This window comes from Equus asinus, chromosome 2, assembly GCF_041296235.1.
Source record: "Equus asinus isolate D_3611 breed Donkey chromosome 2, EquAss-T2T_v2, whole genome shotgun sequence".
NCBI classification, from domain to species: Eukaryota; Metazoa; Chordata; class Mammalia; order Perissodactyla; family Equidae; genus Equus; species Equus asinus.
This window is the reverse complement of record NC_091791.1, coordinates 176,235,371-176,253,713: the sequence shown is the minus strand read 5'-3', so window position 1 is coordinate 176,253,713 and position 18,343 is coordinate 176,235,371. Positions and strand designations below refer to the sequence as shown.

The 18,343-nt window shown below is 35.2% G+C and overlaps 1 protein-coding gene and 1 long non-coding RNA gene across 4 annotated transcripts in view; one reads left to right on the top strand and one right to left on the bottom strand.

The window, feature by feature from the left end:
* LOC139044550 (uncharacterized) overlaps positions 1-5,499 on the top strand; it is a 106,376-nt gene extending 100,877 nt beyond the window's left edge. The window contains exon 5 of one of the 2 annotated variants that reach the window (XR_011501538.1): positions 4,854-5,499. This is a non-coding gene — a long non-coding RNA (uncharacterized lncRNA). The remainder of the gene's footprint in view (positions 1-4,853) is intronic. The other variant, XR_011501540.1, reaches the window with a different exon arrangement.
* The window catches only part of SCFD1 (sec1 family domain containing 1), a 100,095-nt gene that overhangs the window by 7,441 nt on the left and 74,311 nt on the right, over positions 1-18,343 (bottom strand). For both annotated transcript variants that reach the window (XM_044765436.2, XM_014857499.3), the window contains exons 20-23: positions 12,620-12,673; positions 10,261-10,313; positions 7,560-7,593; positions 6,704-6,769 (exon numbers count right to left, since the gene is read on the bottom strand). In XM_044765436.2, the coding sequence (XP_044621371.1) occupies positions 6,704-6,769; positions 7,560-7,593; positions 10,261-10,313; positions 12,620-12,673 (207 nt within the window). The remainder of the gene's footprint in view (positions 1-6,703; positions 6,770-7,559; positions 7,594-10,260; positions 10,314-12,619; positions 12,674-18,343) is intronic.

Sequence of the window (18,343 nt, the reverse complement as noted above, 5' to 3'; positions counted from 1 at the left end):
GACACACATTGTTATGACAAAGCCAGGGTCTTCTATGTACCAACTGCAGCAATTTTTTTTTAGTAATATTTTCCTCTTAATTATTACTTCTGGTAGTTCATTGGATGTTTCTGAGTGACCCAAAAGAACTAATGTGGCTTCCAGGAGTCTTTTGTACATCTGACAATGATGTTCACCTGTAAAACGTGTTATGCAGTGTCAATGTGGTGATGACTACTTTGTGATTTCTGGAGAGATTATTGCTTTTGAACCTGGAATGGACTCAATTCATCTGATTCACTGTATTCTATTCACCAAAATGGAACTCACTTATTTTTTTGAAAGTTGAATCTTAGCCTAAGAGTACACTGGATTTTTTTCTTTTTTCCTTTTGACCCCTTTCACCCATTTTTCCCTCCCCCTACCCCCTCTGCCTCTGGCAACCACCAATCTAATCTGTTCTCTGTACCTATGAGCTTGTTTTTTGTTTTTGTTTTCTTTTCATATTTCACATATAAGAGAGATTATATGGTATTTGTCTTTCTCTGTCTGACTTATTTCACTTAGGATAATGCTTTTGAGGTGCATTCATGTTGTTGCAAATACCAAGATTTCACTCTTATTTATGGCTGAATAATATTCCTATCTACCTACCTATATATCTATCTATATCTCAAAATTTTTTTATCCATTCATCCATCAATGGACACTCAGGTTGTTTCCATATCTTGGCTATTGTAAGTAGTACTGCGAGGAACATGGGGTGCATATATCTTTTCGAGTTAGTGTTTTCATTTTCTTCAGATAAATACCTGGAAGTGGAACTGCCAGTTCATATGGTAGTTCTATTTTTAACTTTCTGAGGAAGCTCCGAACTGTTTTCCATTCTAACAGGTGTGAGGTGGTGTCTCACTGTAGTTTTGATTTGCATTTCCCTGACAATTAATGACGTTGAGCATCTTTTTTACATACCTGTTGGCCATATCTTCTTTGGAAAGATGTCTATTCAGATCTTCTGCCCATTTTTTAATCAGATTGGTTTTTTGCTATTGAGTTTTACGAGTTCTTGATATACTGTGGATACTAGCCACTTATCAGATACATGATTTGCAAATATTTTCTCCCACTCAGCAGGTTGCCTTTTCATTTTCTTGATGGTTTCCTTTGCTGTGCAGAGGGTTTTAGTATGATATAGTCCCACTTATTTATTTTTGCTTCTAGTGCCAGAATCAAAAAATCATCACCAAGATCGATGTCAAGGAGCTTATGCTTATGTTTTCTTCTAGGAGTTTTACAGTTTCAGGTCTTACATTCAGGTCTTTAATCCATTTTGAGTTAATTTTTGTGTATGGTATAAGATAGTGGTTGAATTTCATTTTTTGCATGTGGCTGTCCAGTTTTCCCAATAACATTTATTGAAGAGACTGCCCTTTCTCCATTGTATATTGTTGGCAACTTTGTTGTAAATTAATTGACCATATGTGTGTGGGTTTACTTCTGGACTCTCTATTCTGTTCCACTGATCCATGTGTCTGTTTTTATGCCAACACCATCCTGTTTTAATTACTATAGTTTTGTAATATAGTTTAATTATAGTTAATATAGTTTAATTAATTTTATGAAATATATCCATATTATACGAAATAGCAGTTACATTAAACAAATCAGTTAGAATTACTGTAGTATTTTCTTTGTCTTTCCAAGGAAAACTGTACTTGCCCACTGTGTTGTGAACTGGCATAAATCAAGGGCCATGGGGCCACACTAGATAAGTCTTAATCACAAGATTCTTGCAGGCACAGCCATGTTTTGTTTCATACTATAAGGTTGTATTGACATGGGTTTCTAATGTCATGAGGCAGCTGTCAGACCTACTAGCTCAGTTTCTCCTCAATGGGGCTCAGTGATAGGAAAAAGATTAGGATTATTCACAACAAAGAAAACAATAAAGCCAAATGGGATTATAAAAAAAGAACTCTCAGGACAATTAAACTGGGTGGCTTAGTAGCTACTAAAAATTTAATGGCTCTAAACCCATAGCCAACATCATACTTAATGGTGAAAGACTGGATGCTTTGCCCCTAAAATCAGGAAGAATATAAGGACATCTGCTTTTGACTCTTCTCTTCAACATTGTGTTGGAGATTCTAGCTCAGGCAGTTAGGGAAGAAAAAGAAGGAAAACATTCCAGGTAGGTTAAAAAGTGAAACTAACTCTATTCAGATAATGTGATCTTATAATATAGAAAATCTTAAAAATCCACTAAAAAACCCATTAGAACTAATAAATGAATTCAACAGGGTTGCAAGATACAAGATCAATATACAAAAATTATATGGATTTCTATACACTTGCACTGAACAATCGAAAAATGAAACTAAGAAAACAATTCAATTTCACAATAGCATAAAAAATACATAGGAATAATTTTAATGAAAGAAGTGCAAAGATTATTCTCTGAAAACAAAAAACCCAACAGAAATGACAAAACAACAACAAAATTGTTGACATAAATTAAAGAAGATCTAAATAAATGGAAAACATCCCATATCATGGATCAGAAGACTTAACATTATTAAGATGAAAATACTCCTGAAAACTGATTTACAGATTCAGCACAATGCCTGTCAGAATCCCAACTGACACTGACAAGATAATTCTCAAATTCGTACAGAATTGCAAGGGACCCAGAAAATCTAAAACAATCTTGAAAAAGAAGGATAAAGAAGGCGGACTCACATGTCCTGATTTCAAAACTTACTATGAAGCAATGGTAATCAACACAGTGTAGTACAGGCTCAAGGACAGACCTATAGATCAACGGAATAGAACTGAGAGTCCAGAAATAAACCCACACATGTATGGTCAACTGATTTTCAACAAGGCTGCCAAGACCATTCAATGGGGGAAAAAACAGTCTTTTCAATAAATGGTGCTGGGACAACCAAGATAGCCACATGCAAAAGAATGAAGCTAGACCTTACTTCATACTATATTCAAAAATTAACTCAAAATGGATCAAAGACCTAAATGTAAGAGGAAAAACTATAAAATCATTAGAAGAAAACATAGGGGTAAATCTTCATGACCTTGAATTTGGCAAAGGATTCTTAGATACGACACCAAAAGCATGAGCAACAAAATAAAAAAAACAGATAAATTGGACTTTACCAAAATAAAAAAATCTTTTGTACTTTAAAGGTCACCATTTAGAAAGTGAAAAGACAATCCACGGAATGGGAGAAAATATTTGCAAATCATATATCTGATAAGAGACTTGTATCTAGATTATACAAAGAACTCAATACAACCCAATTAAAAAATGGGCAAAGGATCTGAATAGACATTTCTCCAAAGACACACAAATGGCCAATAAGCACATGAAAAGATGCTAGACATCATAAGTCATCAGGAAAATGCAAATCAAAACCACGAGATACTACTTCATACCTAGTACGATAGCTGGAATCAAAAAGTCAGATAACAAGTGTTGGTGATGATGTGGAGAAATCAGAATCCTCATACACTGCTGGTGGGGATGTAAAATAGTGCAGTCACTTTGGAAAACAGTCTGGCAGTTCCTCAAATGGTTAAAGACGGAGTTAGGATGCCCCAACAGTTTTACCCCTAGGTATACACCTAAGAGAAATGAAAACATATTCACACAGAATTACACTGGCCTTTTACCTATGGTTCCAGGTGGACAGCAATAGATTTTATCCAGAATAGACACTTATTTTGGATTTGGATTTGTATACCTGGTGACTGAAAGATACACTTTTAACCCTATTAGAGTCCACAGCAGAAACCGTTTCAATGTGGACTCCCTTTTTATTTCTCACTTGATGAAGAAAACCCATTTTGCTGCAGGTACAGTCACAGTGGGCTAAGACGTATCACATGCCATAGATTGACCTGTCATACGTCTTACCAGACACAACATAGTGGACTGACTGGAAACGGAAACAGACATTTGAAACACCTCCTTTCTAACTTGGGCACATCTCTTTTCAATAAGAGACAGAAATAATAGCTTTCATGATGGAATGTGTGTTAAAACATTAGGCATGTAATTAAAGGGAGGAATCAATGATGGACAGATTGTTGAGATGCTGCAGGAAAGATAAGGGAGGGAGAAAGTGGGGTAATAACAAAGGAGCCAACAAAAATTTCTTCTACAATTCTAAAAATTTTTCTCTTACTCTGCCTGATCCTGTAGTACAAGGACAGAGAGTATATTTGCAAGTTCTGAGGAAAGGATCAGCTGCAAACAGGACACCAAGACAATGCCTCTAAATCTGTCTGAAGAATGATGAAATGGGCTGTTTCTTCTTTTCATCTGCCTAAACTGGGATTAATGGCTTCTGCATCTTTCTTGACCAAGAAACAGGATAGTGCCATAAGCTCACACTTATCCACTCTACTTCATATGAATGGGAATGGACAAAGGAGAAAGCAGTGGCCAGTCTCATACTGCTGCCAGCTCAATGGATCAGTCGTCTTGCTGAATCTGATGGTCTCCTAAACCAGGGGCCAAGTTCTGGGTAAAAATTAATGACAAATGGAAAGAAGGAGAAGTCTTGACTCTCAAAGAGAGTCAATAAGTGAATAATACAAAAAGGAAAAGCTAACATGATCTTGGTACCTTGTAAGAGGCTGAGAGCAAGAGAATAACGCTCTTAGCTATATTTACAGATACCCATAAGCCCTGCAGAAATTGCCTCCTTTACTTGAAGCTGAAGGTCCAAGACAGGTCCCCAGAGGTTCAAGGAGGATTTAATCTGCAGTTACCCAAGTGATATGTTTTGATGATGCTCATAACATCTAGAGGATAAACACTTAGAATAATTCTAATGCTTCTTTTTCTTTTACAGGTTGTCATTTTACAGGTTTTACATATCCTAGAGGATCCCTTTGGGGAGGCAAAATTAGGATACTGTTGCTGCTCAAATGCATACAAAAGAATTTGCTCAACAACAGACCTAAAGCTAAAGACCATGGTGTCATATTAACCTAAGTGACGATATGTTAAGAAAGGTGCCTGGATATAGGCATATAAAATATCTGCTGCATGCCTGAGTAGTCATTGTGTCATGTGCCCTCCTACCTATACAACCATGTTTTTGTGGGTGGAGGGTAATAATCAAGGTAAAAAAAATACTTTGTAAATTGAAACCAAGTAAAGTATAACTTGGTGGGTTTACATACCTACCACTGATAGCCCTGATGTTCTTCTGATGAAAGTGATTGATCAGAGAAAGAACTAGATTTAGTTAATAATCAATTAGTTGTCACATTGAATCAATTTATTAATACATTTCACAAAATTAAAATTCTGTGAAATTTCTGTGGTAGAAAGAGTAAGAGTCAAGCTTGCGCATGATTAAAAACAAGTTTGCACTGTAATATTTGGTAAACTGCCGTGTTTCTTTAAAGTTATACCTGCACTGAAGTAACTATGCTATACAAATGATTAGTATTTTGGTGTTTATCCTTCTTGTTTTTCTGTTCTATAAATGTAAAAAAAAAAAAGATGCAGAAAGAATGCTGACAAGTGTAATTAAGCTTAACAAGGATGGCGGTGTGTGGAATGTATAAATATGGGATTAATTTCAGCTGGTCTATTGCAAGCCTGTGTTTATTCCTGGGAACACCTGGAACCAGTCATGTTGTTGATTGTTGGCCAAACCTGAATGTAACATACCAACTAGTGATTAATACAGCCCTGTCCAAGGGTCACAGATAGACCAGGGGACAACCTGTACTAGCCTGTCAACATTGTTTATAGAAATTGTACAGATTGATGGTTTGCAGTTACGTTTTCTTGGTTTCTGCTTTTAAACCTGGTCACACAGCCTGATTCTAGCTACATGACCAGGGAGGGGTATAAAAACACCCTCCTAGTACAAGATGGATGCTCCCCTGAGACCAAGGTATCTTACCTAGATCTCAGTGGTTCACAATCTGAAGATGAAGCATGTCCTGTGCAACTGAGAGAGGATCCCGAAAGTTGTGTCTGGTAGTTTTGAAGCTCTTCTGCCTGTTTTTTTCCTTCTGCCGTACCCAAACCTCTACCTTTATATTAAAGCCTTACATAACACAGGACACAAGGAATGAGCATTACTTAATGTTAAGTGGATAAATAGAGATTACAAAATGTCATTCTAAGGATCGCCAATTCTTTTGCCCCTATATTTTAAACACCCTTTCCTTCATATCCTTTTGCTGAGCTGTCTGTCACTCCCTGCTGCTGACAGCTCAACAGCACTCCACCTCTAAAGCTCCTGTTTGCTGACAAAGCAGACATTCTAAGTTTGTTAGAAGTATATTGCTGATTTAAGTACACAGGATGGGAGAAAAGTGCTTATTATTCAGGCAAATGGGTCAGTAAGTCATTTCACCAAGGAATTCTTTTTTGGAAAAGGAGCTTACTTGAAGTCTCTAAACATTTAAAGTCAAATTAAGATATACAGCTGCGAAGTACGTTAATTACATCAATAAGATACACTATTTTCCAGTTCAAGTATAATTTTAGGCCAGAAATAAATGTGATAGGAATAGGAAAACAATGAACATATGGGCATTTTTCCCTATTTGCAGGATTTTACCTCTGGAAAAGGAGTTATGTAAGAACAGGAGAGTCACAAGAGAAAGCTAGGATTCTAAAGACACAGAACAACTATGAAACAGCAAATGATAAAAGAATAACGAGGTCAAAATGTACCTTTATGTAGTCAACAAGATTTTGATATTCAATGTAGTTGCCTCCTCCTACCACAAAAACAATTGCCTAAAAATGCAAACAGAAAAAAATGTAGGTAAGTTGAAAGAAATAGTTAAAATAGTATTTTAACTTTCAAGCAACATGGTTTTTAATCTGGGGTCTATTCCATAACATAGGTAAGAAAATACTAGCCAGCAAAAGGTCACAACCTGAGCTTCTGATGCTACTTCAACTATAACGAAATTTGTTTCTAAAAAGTCTACAAATTTATAAATTTCTAATGTCTGTTGAGTGGTAAAATGAAGTAGAGATTTTTCGGAAACAATTTAGATGAAAGTAAACTTCATTCTTCAGTCAAGTAATAGCAAACAAATCCAAAGGCATTTTTGAATTTGAGGTTATTTATTGCAGGTAGGAAAAAGAGAAAACTTAGCATTTATATAATTTCTAGTACATGCTCTTTAATGTACTTTTATTGAGAAGCTTTTTTGTATTTCAAATGAAAATGTAGTCACAGTATCTTCACAAAGGTTTGGAATCTCATTTTAGAAAAAAGTTTCATACACAATACTTTCACTGCAATCTTAAAGACTTTTTTTGTGAATTACTTAATTTTGTGTCAGTTATTTTTAAGCTTAAACTATTCTAAGCATAGGCAGCTTTATAAATCAGGAAAATACAGTTGCTAAGAATTTTTTCTTTTCAAGAATTTTAGGTGCACAGAAATGAATATATCAAGATTGCCATGCAGTAATTATACTAAAGTCACGTTCAGGACAAAGCTACTCTTCAAGACTGCCTGGCCACCTTTTCAACTTCCCTTTTTAGGGGCAGAGAATTTTTATACTGAACTTACCTCTTGGAATGGATTTTTGTTCCTTGGAACTGAGCTGTAACAAAGAAAAATCATAAAAAACTTCACCCAAGACTTTTCTTATGGAAAAAAAAGGCATGGGAAACACACACACACACTCTCTCTCTCTCTCTCTCTCTAATAGATGTGTATTTAGAATTCTTGGTCCATCACCCTCCTAAGCCAGGCAGTGAATTGGGATACAGAGGAAAAAGCTAGAAGAGCTACATGTTTCAGTGTCTAAAAGGGAATGGGCAAACCTGTTCACTTTAAAATAAAATTCTAGAGAAGACTGAGAGGGAAAAAGAACGACTGAGCAGCAGCTCCCACAAGGACTGGAAATCTGGGTATAAGATGAGTTGATAACATATATAAACTTTAGTGGTAAATTATGTGAAATTTTTACCATGCTCAACATATTATAGTTTGTGGGTATCTATATTTGTGAAAAAACTACGTAAACACATATATGGGGAGCATATCAACAATTTAGGGAAGAAAAGGGGGATGGGAAAAGGAATCTGCATTCGGCTGTAGCTTTTTTTTTTTTTTTTTAAAGATTTTATTTTTTCCTTTTTCTCCCCAAAGCCCCCCGGTACATAGTTGTGTATTCTTCGTTGTGGGTTCTTCTAGTTGTGGCATGTGGGACCCTGCCTCAGCATGGTCCGACGAGCAGTGCCATGTCCGCGCCCAGGACTCGAACCAAGGAAACACTGGGCCGCCTGCAGCGGAGCGCGCGAACTTAACCACTCGGCCACGGGGCCAGCCCCTGGCTGTAGCTTTTTTTAACACTTACAGATATTACATATTAATATCACATACATATTAACTACATATTTATATATTTATAACATATTTTAAAAATACTTCTTGGTGTCCAAGAACTCTTTTAATGAAATGCTTTTCAAGCTTTTATAAGTCATATATATATTTGAGTGCTAAAATAGGCTGTACAAAGACAACTTAGGTTTTCCTCACAAGCAATTTTTGAAAACCTCAGCCAAGAGCAGACAGGTATTATAACCTCTCCTAATTGTTCAGAGGCTGATTCCACAGTTCTATCATCCTTTCCTCACTTCTATGGCCTGTCTGAATATTCCTCAGAAGGGGCCAGAAGCCCACCTGACTGAAATGCCGCATTAGTGTTTAACTTCCAACTAGAGTGCTTTAAGTTCCTTTGAGAGTAGACCTGGGGTGAGGAGAGGCGAGACTTAAGTAGCACAGTATTGCTAGTTATTAATAACCCAGATCTAATTGTGATGAGATAGCTCAGGAAAAGGTTGAGTCTATTAAAAATGAAACTCTGACCTTCTCTGTGTTATCAATGCTAATATTCCTACTCATTATCATGCATAAACTACAGGTGGGATTAAAAGAATTCCTCGGAAAATTTCTAAGGAGCAAAATATATCTACTTGTTAGCCATATGTAAACACAGAGAAGGTAAAAACGTAAGCTGCAGAATATCCAGACAGGAAAAGAGCTGTAAACCCCCCTTTAAAGTGTATCATCAGTGGTTTTAGTGTATTTACAGAGCTGTGCAACCATCAGCACTGTCTAATTTCAGAACATTTTTATCACTCCCCAAAGAAGCCCAATACCCCTTAGTTGTCACTCCTCATTCTCGCTCTTCTATAATTTATTCTTTGTCAAATTCTCTCTTGCCAGCTGCAGCTGCTCTCAGCAGCTTCCTTTGCAACTTCAGCAGTATTTCTGGTAAGTTCAGAAATGAGAATAACCTTTTGAGTTAACAAAACAATCTAATAGTCAACTATGAAGTGACTAGATGATCTGTTCTGACTACCTACAAAGATGTGAACACTTGGAGAAAGCAAACACAAAGTTCTGAAGATCCCAAACATAAGGTCTAGGGAAGAAACCAGCTTCACCCACGTTTTGATGCTACACACAATCATTCCAAGAAGGCTTTCTCCCTCCCAGTTCTGCCTATTCTTTCTCTGTATCTTGTAGGCTATTTTTCATACACTATGAATTAAATCTTGAAAAATAATATCCATAATAAAGTAAATAAACATATTACCACACGATGTTTGTCATCAAATATAGAAATTATCTGTAGAATGTTTCACTGCCGTAAAGGAGTATTTATAGCAACGGTTCCCAGGGGCTTGGATTTTAGGGACCAGTTAAACAGAAAACAAAACCAACAAAGCAACTGGTAGCCAACATAAAGCTCCCATCTTTTCATTTGATCCAATAAGAATATTCATTTAAAAACATACACCTGGGGCCAGCGCCGTGGCCAAGTGGTTAAGTTCCTGCGCTCCGCTTTGGCGGCCCAGGGTTTTGCTGGTTCAGATCCTGGGCGCGGACATGGCACCACTCATCAAGCCATGCTGAGGCAGCATCCCACATGCCACAACTAGAAGGACCCACAACTAAAAAAACACAACTATGTACCAGGGGCTTTGGGGAGAAAAAGAAAAAATAAAATCTTAAAAAAAAAATAAATAAAAACATACACCTTATCCAAATTCCCCTCCCCTGTCTCAACTATCAGTGTTAAGTACAATTACCAGTGTAATGAGATTACACATACTGTTTACTTACCAGTTTTCTACGTAGTTGCAATTTTTATTAATAAGCAATTATTGATTTATAACAAAAAAGCAACTAAATTATTTCCACTCTTGGCGGGAGTGGGGAAATCTACAACAAATTATATAAGACAAGAGCTGCTTACCTGTCATTGCCCCGCAGCATTTTTGGATCAAAATATCTATAGTCATCAGTTTCCTATTAAAAAAATAGAACTTTGCCATGACTATGGAATTTCTCTTTAGAAAGTCACAGTTTGGCTTAGAGTATTTTATTTCAATGACTCTATTAATTTGGTAGAAGGTGTAACCACCACCACCGTTTACTGAGCACTTACTACATATTAAACATTATTCTAAGTGCTTTAGATGAAATTACTCATTTAATCCCCATAACATTTATGAGGTGGCTGTTATTGTTATCCCTATTTTTCAGATGGGCAAGTTGGGGTACAGAGAGGTTATCTAACTTTCCTAAAGTCACATGACAAGTAAGTATGAGAACTCCAGGATTTAAACCCAGGTAGTCTAGTTTCAATACCCAAGCTTTAATTACTATACTGCTTCTCAAAAATAAATCTGTTTTATAAAGTAATGTACCTATATATTTTTGTTTTTAGAATTTCATTATATTATCCTTATATGTCCATGATTTTATTGAATATACAGAATAACTAATACAGGTTCACAATCTCTCTTATTTGAAACCTTTGGAGTTATATATACTTCAGAATTTTGAATTACAAAACAATTTTAGATACCACTGTGCATAAACTGTATATAATGTGTCTATGACTGACAGAAATGTTGTGGAAGGCATGTATATGTTGGATTGAGCAGTAGGCAAGAACACAGGAGTAGCAGATTTTGGTTCCAATTCTGCTACTAAAAATAGTGTGACTTGGGAAAAGTCACTTAACATCTCTTGGTTTCCTCTCCTCCATTATTAAAATTACTTCTAATGTTTCCTTAAACTCTAACCTTCTGTGTTCCATGAAGGGCATGGGTCTTGCCCTAATCAATACAGCACAGTGGTGAAAACTGTGGCTTGCCCAGTTCTGTCATTTATTAGCTGCGTGTCCTTGGGCAAGTTGAGCAACCTCACTGTGCCACAATTTCCTCAAATTAGTATTTTTCTTAGAAGGGTCTAACGAGGATTACATGAGATAATATGTGAAAAATGTTTTGAATGTTTCCTGGCACATAAGAAGTATGTAAAAAGTGTTAGCAATTATCATTATTCATCATCTCAACTTCAAGATTAGGGACAGTAACAAAATATTCTAAACTTCCTTAACCCCTTGGGGATTTGGCATCTGTCTAAAATTTTGCATTTATTTCTATTGTTAATCTTTATTATTGTTCGGGATAATATCTTCTAGAAATTTACTGCCTATTATGAAATAGTATTCTCTAAGATAATTAGTCATAAATGTGTACTTCTCTCAGGCTTTTCAGGAAGAGCTCCTTCTTCATATACTCTAGGACACAGTAACAAAGTCCACTATTACTACATTGTAAACCACTTTCTGTCTATCGATTCCCGAACGGAAGAATCCAATCGTTTTCAACTTATCATTACAGACAATTCTCTCGTTCCTCTCGTAATTGTAGTTGCCCCTTTTGGGGCTGTTTTATTACTCTGTATCTTTGTTTTCACATGGGCAGATTTTAAAACTTGTTTTTGTTAATTTCCTTTAATGTTGTTGTAATCATGTTTTAATAATTACAAAAATAACACATTAATCTGAAGGTTCTGTTCTCATTCTCTTTCTTAGCCTGTATCCTAAACCTTGATGCCAAGTCTATAGTGATCCAGATCAACCCAAACTACGGTTTTGATGTGGGTAGGATCATGCTGCCTTTCTTGATTTCAGACTCTGGTGATGATAACCACCCTCCAGTTGCCACAGGAATAGGATGGGCTTTTTTATGAAACAGATTGTGATGATTTTATTCCTTTCTTGAATTGTAAACAGATAGCTTGGAAACCCATTCCTTAAGTAAATGCTAACAATATTTACCCACTTGTCCATTCATCCAACAATTTCTCTCTCTCAAATTACTTTTTCAGCCCAAAAGAATTTAGAGCCATCTGAACACATGCACTTGAAAATTTCACTATGCACTCCTCTCCTAATTTAATTTTCATAAAATTAAATTGGTCTGGTACTCTGTACAGCACACCAACTGATGTGCACTCGTTCTTTTCCAGCTACAGAGACTTGCTCCTTAGGATATATTTCACATTTCATTACACATACAAGATATAATCTACATTTAATTTGGACGAGAGCTGGCTAGAATGGTTGTAGCTGCTAAGAAAATCAATTGCCATTATCTGTGGTAATGGCTAAAAAAGGTTCTTTGAGAGCATGGACTTTTTTCTTTCTCTCACGTAGTCTGCTGTGATTAAGCCCACAAGAAATCCAGATTTTATCACCTTTCCTATAGTAAGTTTGAGACGTTCAAGAATTTACAATTACAATGTCATATGATACTCACAGGATTTGACTTCATCTCCATGAGATTGTCTAAAATACGAGTAACAGGTAGATTCTGTGGAAGAGATTAGTATTTTGTTAAATATTAGAAGAATCATAAGCCAGAATTCTTCTTTAGTAACAAGACCACCTAATCATTGTGCAGTGAAGGATGCTCGCCTCTCAATTAAGCACACTCTAAGGTTAAGCACTCTGTGAACGGCGCCATGGGTGCACACAGCCTAGGCCCTGGTTTCCATAGGAAGAAAAGAATTCTAAATCAAAAGCTCCTTTTGATCTGTAGGTGTTTCCAGGTTTTAGTACAAATACATGTTTGGGCTTTTTACTTTGGTGGATATTTGCTTTTTAATACTAGTAACTGCAAAGTTTTGCTTTGATCAAATAAGAACCCCACTGTTATTTTGTTTTCATTTCCTTTTTGCAGACTGTAAGAGTTACTCTAAACAGAGTAAAGTTTGTGAAAATGTATGAGATTAAATGACCTAATGGAGTTCTTTCATTTCTACTGTATATTCTTCTAGCAGAAAAGATACTTGTGCTCTTTGAAAAATGGGGAAATGGATATACACACAACTTTATTGACCATTTTTACTTTGCTTGGGGTAAATTACAAATTTTCTATGACATACTGCATTGTCTTTTTACAGAACAAATGACACTTTGAACATGAAATGTATAATACTGATGTTGGCAGAAGATTGCCTCTTGACAGGCTTACATGCCTTGGGATAAGAAATACTATTGTTACATTTCAATCTGACCATTTTTATCATTATTTTGAATATAACATACGGAGTACAGAAAATTTACCAAGTGACTATTATGCCTATTCAAAGTGAAGTCCTGCTGGATGGTATTCTGCCCACTTTGAACTGATTATTTCCTTTGTGAACTGTGCAGGATGTCCTGCAAAGAATAGTTTTTGTATCTTAGAGACTTCATACAACAAAGGCAACATTAAATCTGACTATTCAAATAACTGTAAATAACATTTTACTATTTTACAAGGAGTTTTACTTTCCTTAGGTCATAAAACATTTTATTTTTACTAAAATGGACTATCACTAAGGAAAATGCTGCTTTGCTCAAACAGAAAATATACATTTCTTTTTTCTTTCTCTAGATTGACAAGTAAAAACTCTTTAAAATGATCTTAGGCAAGTAAATTAAAGCTATTTCATTATTCTCTGATATTTTTGTTGGCCAAGAACTTCTTAATATAAACACAGCACCAAGTGCTCCAGCTGACTGAATGGACTTCCTGAATTCCACTCCTTAGAATTAAAAAAAAATAAGGTAGCTTAAATTTTACCTTTAAAGTTTTACTTCAAATAAAATTGAGTTTGTTCATGTAAGAATAAGTCTAAACCATAACTTTCTCTAAAGAATAATTCGGTGAAGATTTAAATGTATCAAAATGCTTTATCCAAAAGAAAAAACTACACTTGTATATTTGTTCCAAATAACACTAACAAAAGATGATGAAGTACTTTGCACATAACAGGAAGAAATAATTTAAAAATTCTGGAGCAAAGGAACATTATAAATTGCAAGGTTTTACTATAATTATACTCATTTCTCTATTCACATTTATTTAATTCTCTGTTTAGCTCCCTAAATTGTACTATTAGATCTGTGCAATGGAGAAAAATTCAGAAAAGATTTTATATAATGGTAAAGCCCTAAGTGTCATATTACTTTTATTATATTTGTGAAAATAATTGGAAATTTGAATCAATATCTTATGATAAATCTTCATTTAGTATAAAAATGAGATTTTACTAAAAGGTACAATTAAATTTTAGATTTATTTTATAGCTCTGCTATATCTGAATATCTGCTATCTGAAAACAAGCCTGCCAGTAAATAGGTCATTAAATAACAAAAGAAAAATTTCTTTCTAGGAGAATAGCTCAAAAGTTTAAGAGCCCACAGACCACTCTTCGTTTTCATCTGGTCTTTACAACCAGGTAACACCAAAAGAAGCATCTACCACTGCTGCACCATAAGATGTTCACACACTGTCACAGATTAAGGAAAACGTCCAGTGTCGAGAATGATAAAGGAAATACACAATGTCTTTAAAGGCATAAGGAAGAGTACTTCAGGAAACAATCTGAGATCTCTCTGTCACCAACTAATTCTCTACCTAGGCTCCATTGTTTGTCTAAATGAAGGCTTAAATTCAGTTAATCATTTTTATATATTTTTAAATTTATTTTTTTGGTGAGGGAGATTAGCCCTGAGCTAACATCTGTGCCAGTCTTCCTCTACTTTCTATGTGGGATGCTTCCACAGCATGGCCAATGAATGAAGTAGGTCTGCACCCAGGATCTGAACCCGTGACCCTGGGCTGCTGAAGCAGAGCACACATAACCTTAACCACTTGGCCATGGGGCTGGCCCCTTGAGTTAATAATTTATAAAAATCAATTTTATATTAGTAATTTATATACATGATTAATCACTTTTACTGAATGAAAAAGCTGAACTGTGGCAGCCAACAGAGAAAACCATACAATTTTCTTCGCTCAACAAATAGTCTGTTACTTTACATATCTTTAGTAACACAAAAAATTTGTGTACCTCAATAAAAGGGGTATAAATGAAATTTAATCAAATGGAAAACCCATTAATCCTTTAAAAAATTCCCAAGCATATTTTTCACTGCTTTTGGAAACTGCTGTTTTAGAAATAAAATGAAAAACATTACTGTATAGATTAGTAACTAAATTTTTATTAGCAGAAAGCCTCAATGATAGAGATTGAAAGACAGAGCCCCACACACATCAATATCCTAAATTAAGGACCACTGTTTCCAAGATCTTCAAATTTCAACTATATGAACTAGAATTTTACCTGGAGAAAAAAATACAGTGAGAAATCAATTTCTAAAAACCCTAACTGGTTTTATATAAAACCATAGTCATCTTTTACAATTTTAATCACTAGAAAAGTTTAAATAAAAACAGTGTTTTTGAAATCTCTGTGTATGTCTGATGGTGTAATTGCTTAAAAACAAAATTGAAAAAATATGGACAGAAATTAGAAAAACAGTCCAAGAAAAGTAATACAGCCCTATACCCAAAACAGTTAAAAAAATTTTCCCCTCTAGTTCTCCTATAATTGGCCACTTGTTGCCCTATATCGCCATCTGGTCTGTGGTGACTATTTCCAACTCCCCCCCTGCAGCCTTGGGCTTGGGGTGAGACTCTGAGGCTGGAGTCAGCCGTGAGGCTAGGACAAGAGTTGCTGCTGTCCTGATTATCAAAGCCTTGGAGAATGAAAAGAAGTATGTGGACCTCCTTGAAGAGAATGCTTATCTTAAAGACAGAATTAGCCAAGTAAAGAATAAGACGGAATTTGCAGATACTGGAAACACACTGGGAATGAGGGATGCATCAAGGATAGAAGTGGTAGAAAGTTGTCAATAAAGCAGACAGGAGGAGGGGGAATAAGATGGATCATCTATTTCTAAAAATTTAAAATTATAAATCAGAAAGGGATCAACAGAGTGAATCCAAAATCCATATCGATGAGGAAATGATAACATATCTAAAGTGGTATTTTTTCCAAAATCATAGCATATTAATGGCAAAAAATCAAGAAACAGGATTACATGGACCCAATAAAACACATCCAATGTTCCATCACTCAGCTTCAATTATCAACTCACGGCAAATTCTTATTTTGTCTATTCTCTCACCTACTCCCCACTCCCCTAGGTTGTTTTAAAATAAGTCTCCAATATTAAATCATTTTAGCAATAAATATTTCAGTATATATCTCTAAAATTTAAGAACTCTTAACAAAAAAATTTAACACTATTACCACACCTAAAATTATTAACAATAATTTCTTAATACAGCTCAATATCCAGCCAATATCAAAAATTTTAAGTTCTATAAATTTATTTTTTACAGTTTTCTTGTTCAAATCATAATCTTAATAAGGGCCATACATCACAGTTAGGTATATCTTTTAAGTCTTCTTTAATCTGTTGACTTCCACTGCTTACAATTTATTTGCTGTTAATTCATTTTTAAGAGGGTTTATTTTAGCAAATAAGCCAAAGGAACTGAAATAGAAGACTTAAATTATGCAGCCTTGTACCACATCTTTCATCATCACATGCTTGGACAGTTACCCTCACACAAATATATTCCAAATCCGTGAATATCATTCAAATGGTTTTGTGTGACAGCTGATACTTGGGATGTGTAAAACTTATGCTGCCCAAGAAACAAAGTATAAAAAGTTCTTATAAGTGACATAGAAAACTGGACAAGACATCCTGTTTTTCCTAATTTATTTATAGTGTAAAATGTTTATTCAGATAAAAAAATCCAAAACAATATTTAAAGATTTAAGACGCATAAAATTACTCAGAGTTTTCTAAGTGTGAAACAAGTCATCTCTAGTAGTCTCTGCTCTGCTCTCAGTTCCCAGCCTGCCCCAGATCTTCCACAGCAGTCCCTCTAAATTTAGAACATTAGGACAATGTAACTTTTAAGATGGACTTCTATGAGTTCAAACATTTCTAAAACTAGAGATTCTTTTTGAAGTATTAAACTGACAAAGATTACACACACATGTCCAGGAAGGATGTAGAGAAACAGGCACTATAAATTGCTGCATATTGGTACAACTTTTCTGGAGGGCAGTTCAGTAATATTTATTAAGAACAATTAGAAATGTTCACCCTTTTGATTTCATAATTCAATTCAAGTAGCTTATCATTTGGAAGTAATCAGAGATGAAAACTCACCCAGAAAAAACTAACATTTAAAACCTAGGTGTATATCCTTCAGTATGCTCTATATTTTCTTTTTTTTTAATAACAAAGAAAGATCATATTGGAATTCCTGTTTTGTAATGTGACTTTTATTTTTACTTTACAATATAAAATGAACCACTCTTCCCCAAATCAATAAATGTTTCCTCTAATTCTGAACCTAAAGTCTAATTAACATCCACTTTAAAAAAAAAATGGCACGGCAGGGCCGGCCCAGTGGCGCAGCGGTTAAATGCGCACGTCCCGCTTCGGCAGTCTGGGGTTTGCCGGTTCACATTCTGGGTGCGGACATGTCACTGCTTGGCATGCCATGCTGTGGTAGGCGTCCCACATATAAAGTGGAGGAATATGGGCATGGATGTTAGCTCAGGGCCAGTCTTCCTCAGCAAAAAGAGGAGGATTGGCAGCAGATGTTAGCTCAGGGCTAATCGTCCTCAAAAAAAAAAAAAAAAAAAAAGGCATGGCTTTTTCCAGCAGTGGTGTCAGAAATGTCATATAGAGAGAGGTAACCACCAATCATTTCAACTTTTACCCCAAGTCAGAAACTACCTATATCAAATCAGTATGTTATTTGCAATGTTAAGGAAAAGAAAAGGATTTGAGGTCACAGAAGATAATTTGTTTTTATATTTTATGAACTTTAAATAAAACAAACTTTTGTGTTAGCACAATAAAATATTGAAGTCCATCAGTTTAGACACTTATAGGCATTATTAGGGGACACATATTATGTGACTCTAAGGTAGCACTAAGTTCAAAAAGTAAATATGATTATTCCAAAGATTAAAGTCTCTAATTTCTCAACACTATCAGTTATTTGTGATAAGGAATACTTTGTTTAGGAAATCTTACTATTGGGATTTCCTTCTAACAGTGACATGTTAAGAAGGTAGATTCTCAAAGGTAGATTGAGAAGGATTGAAAATAATTC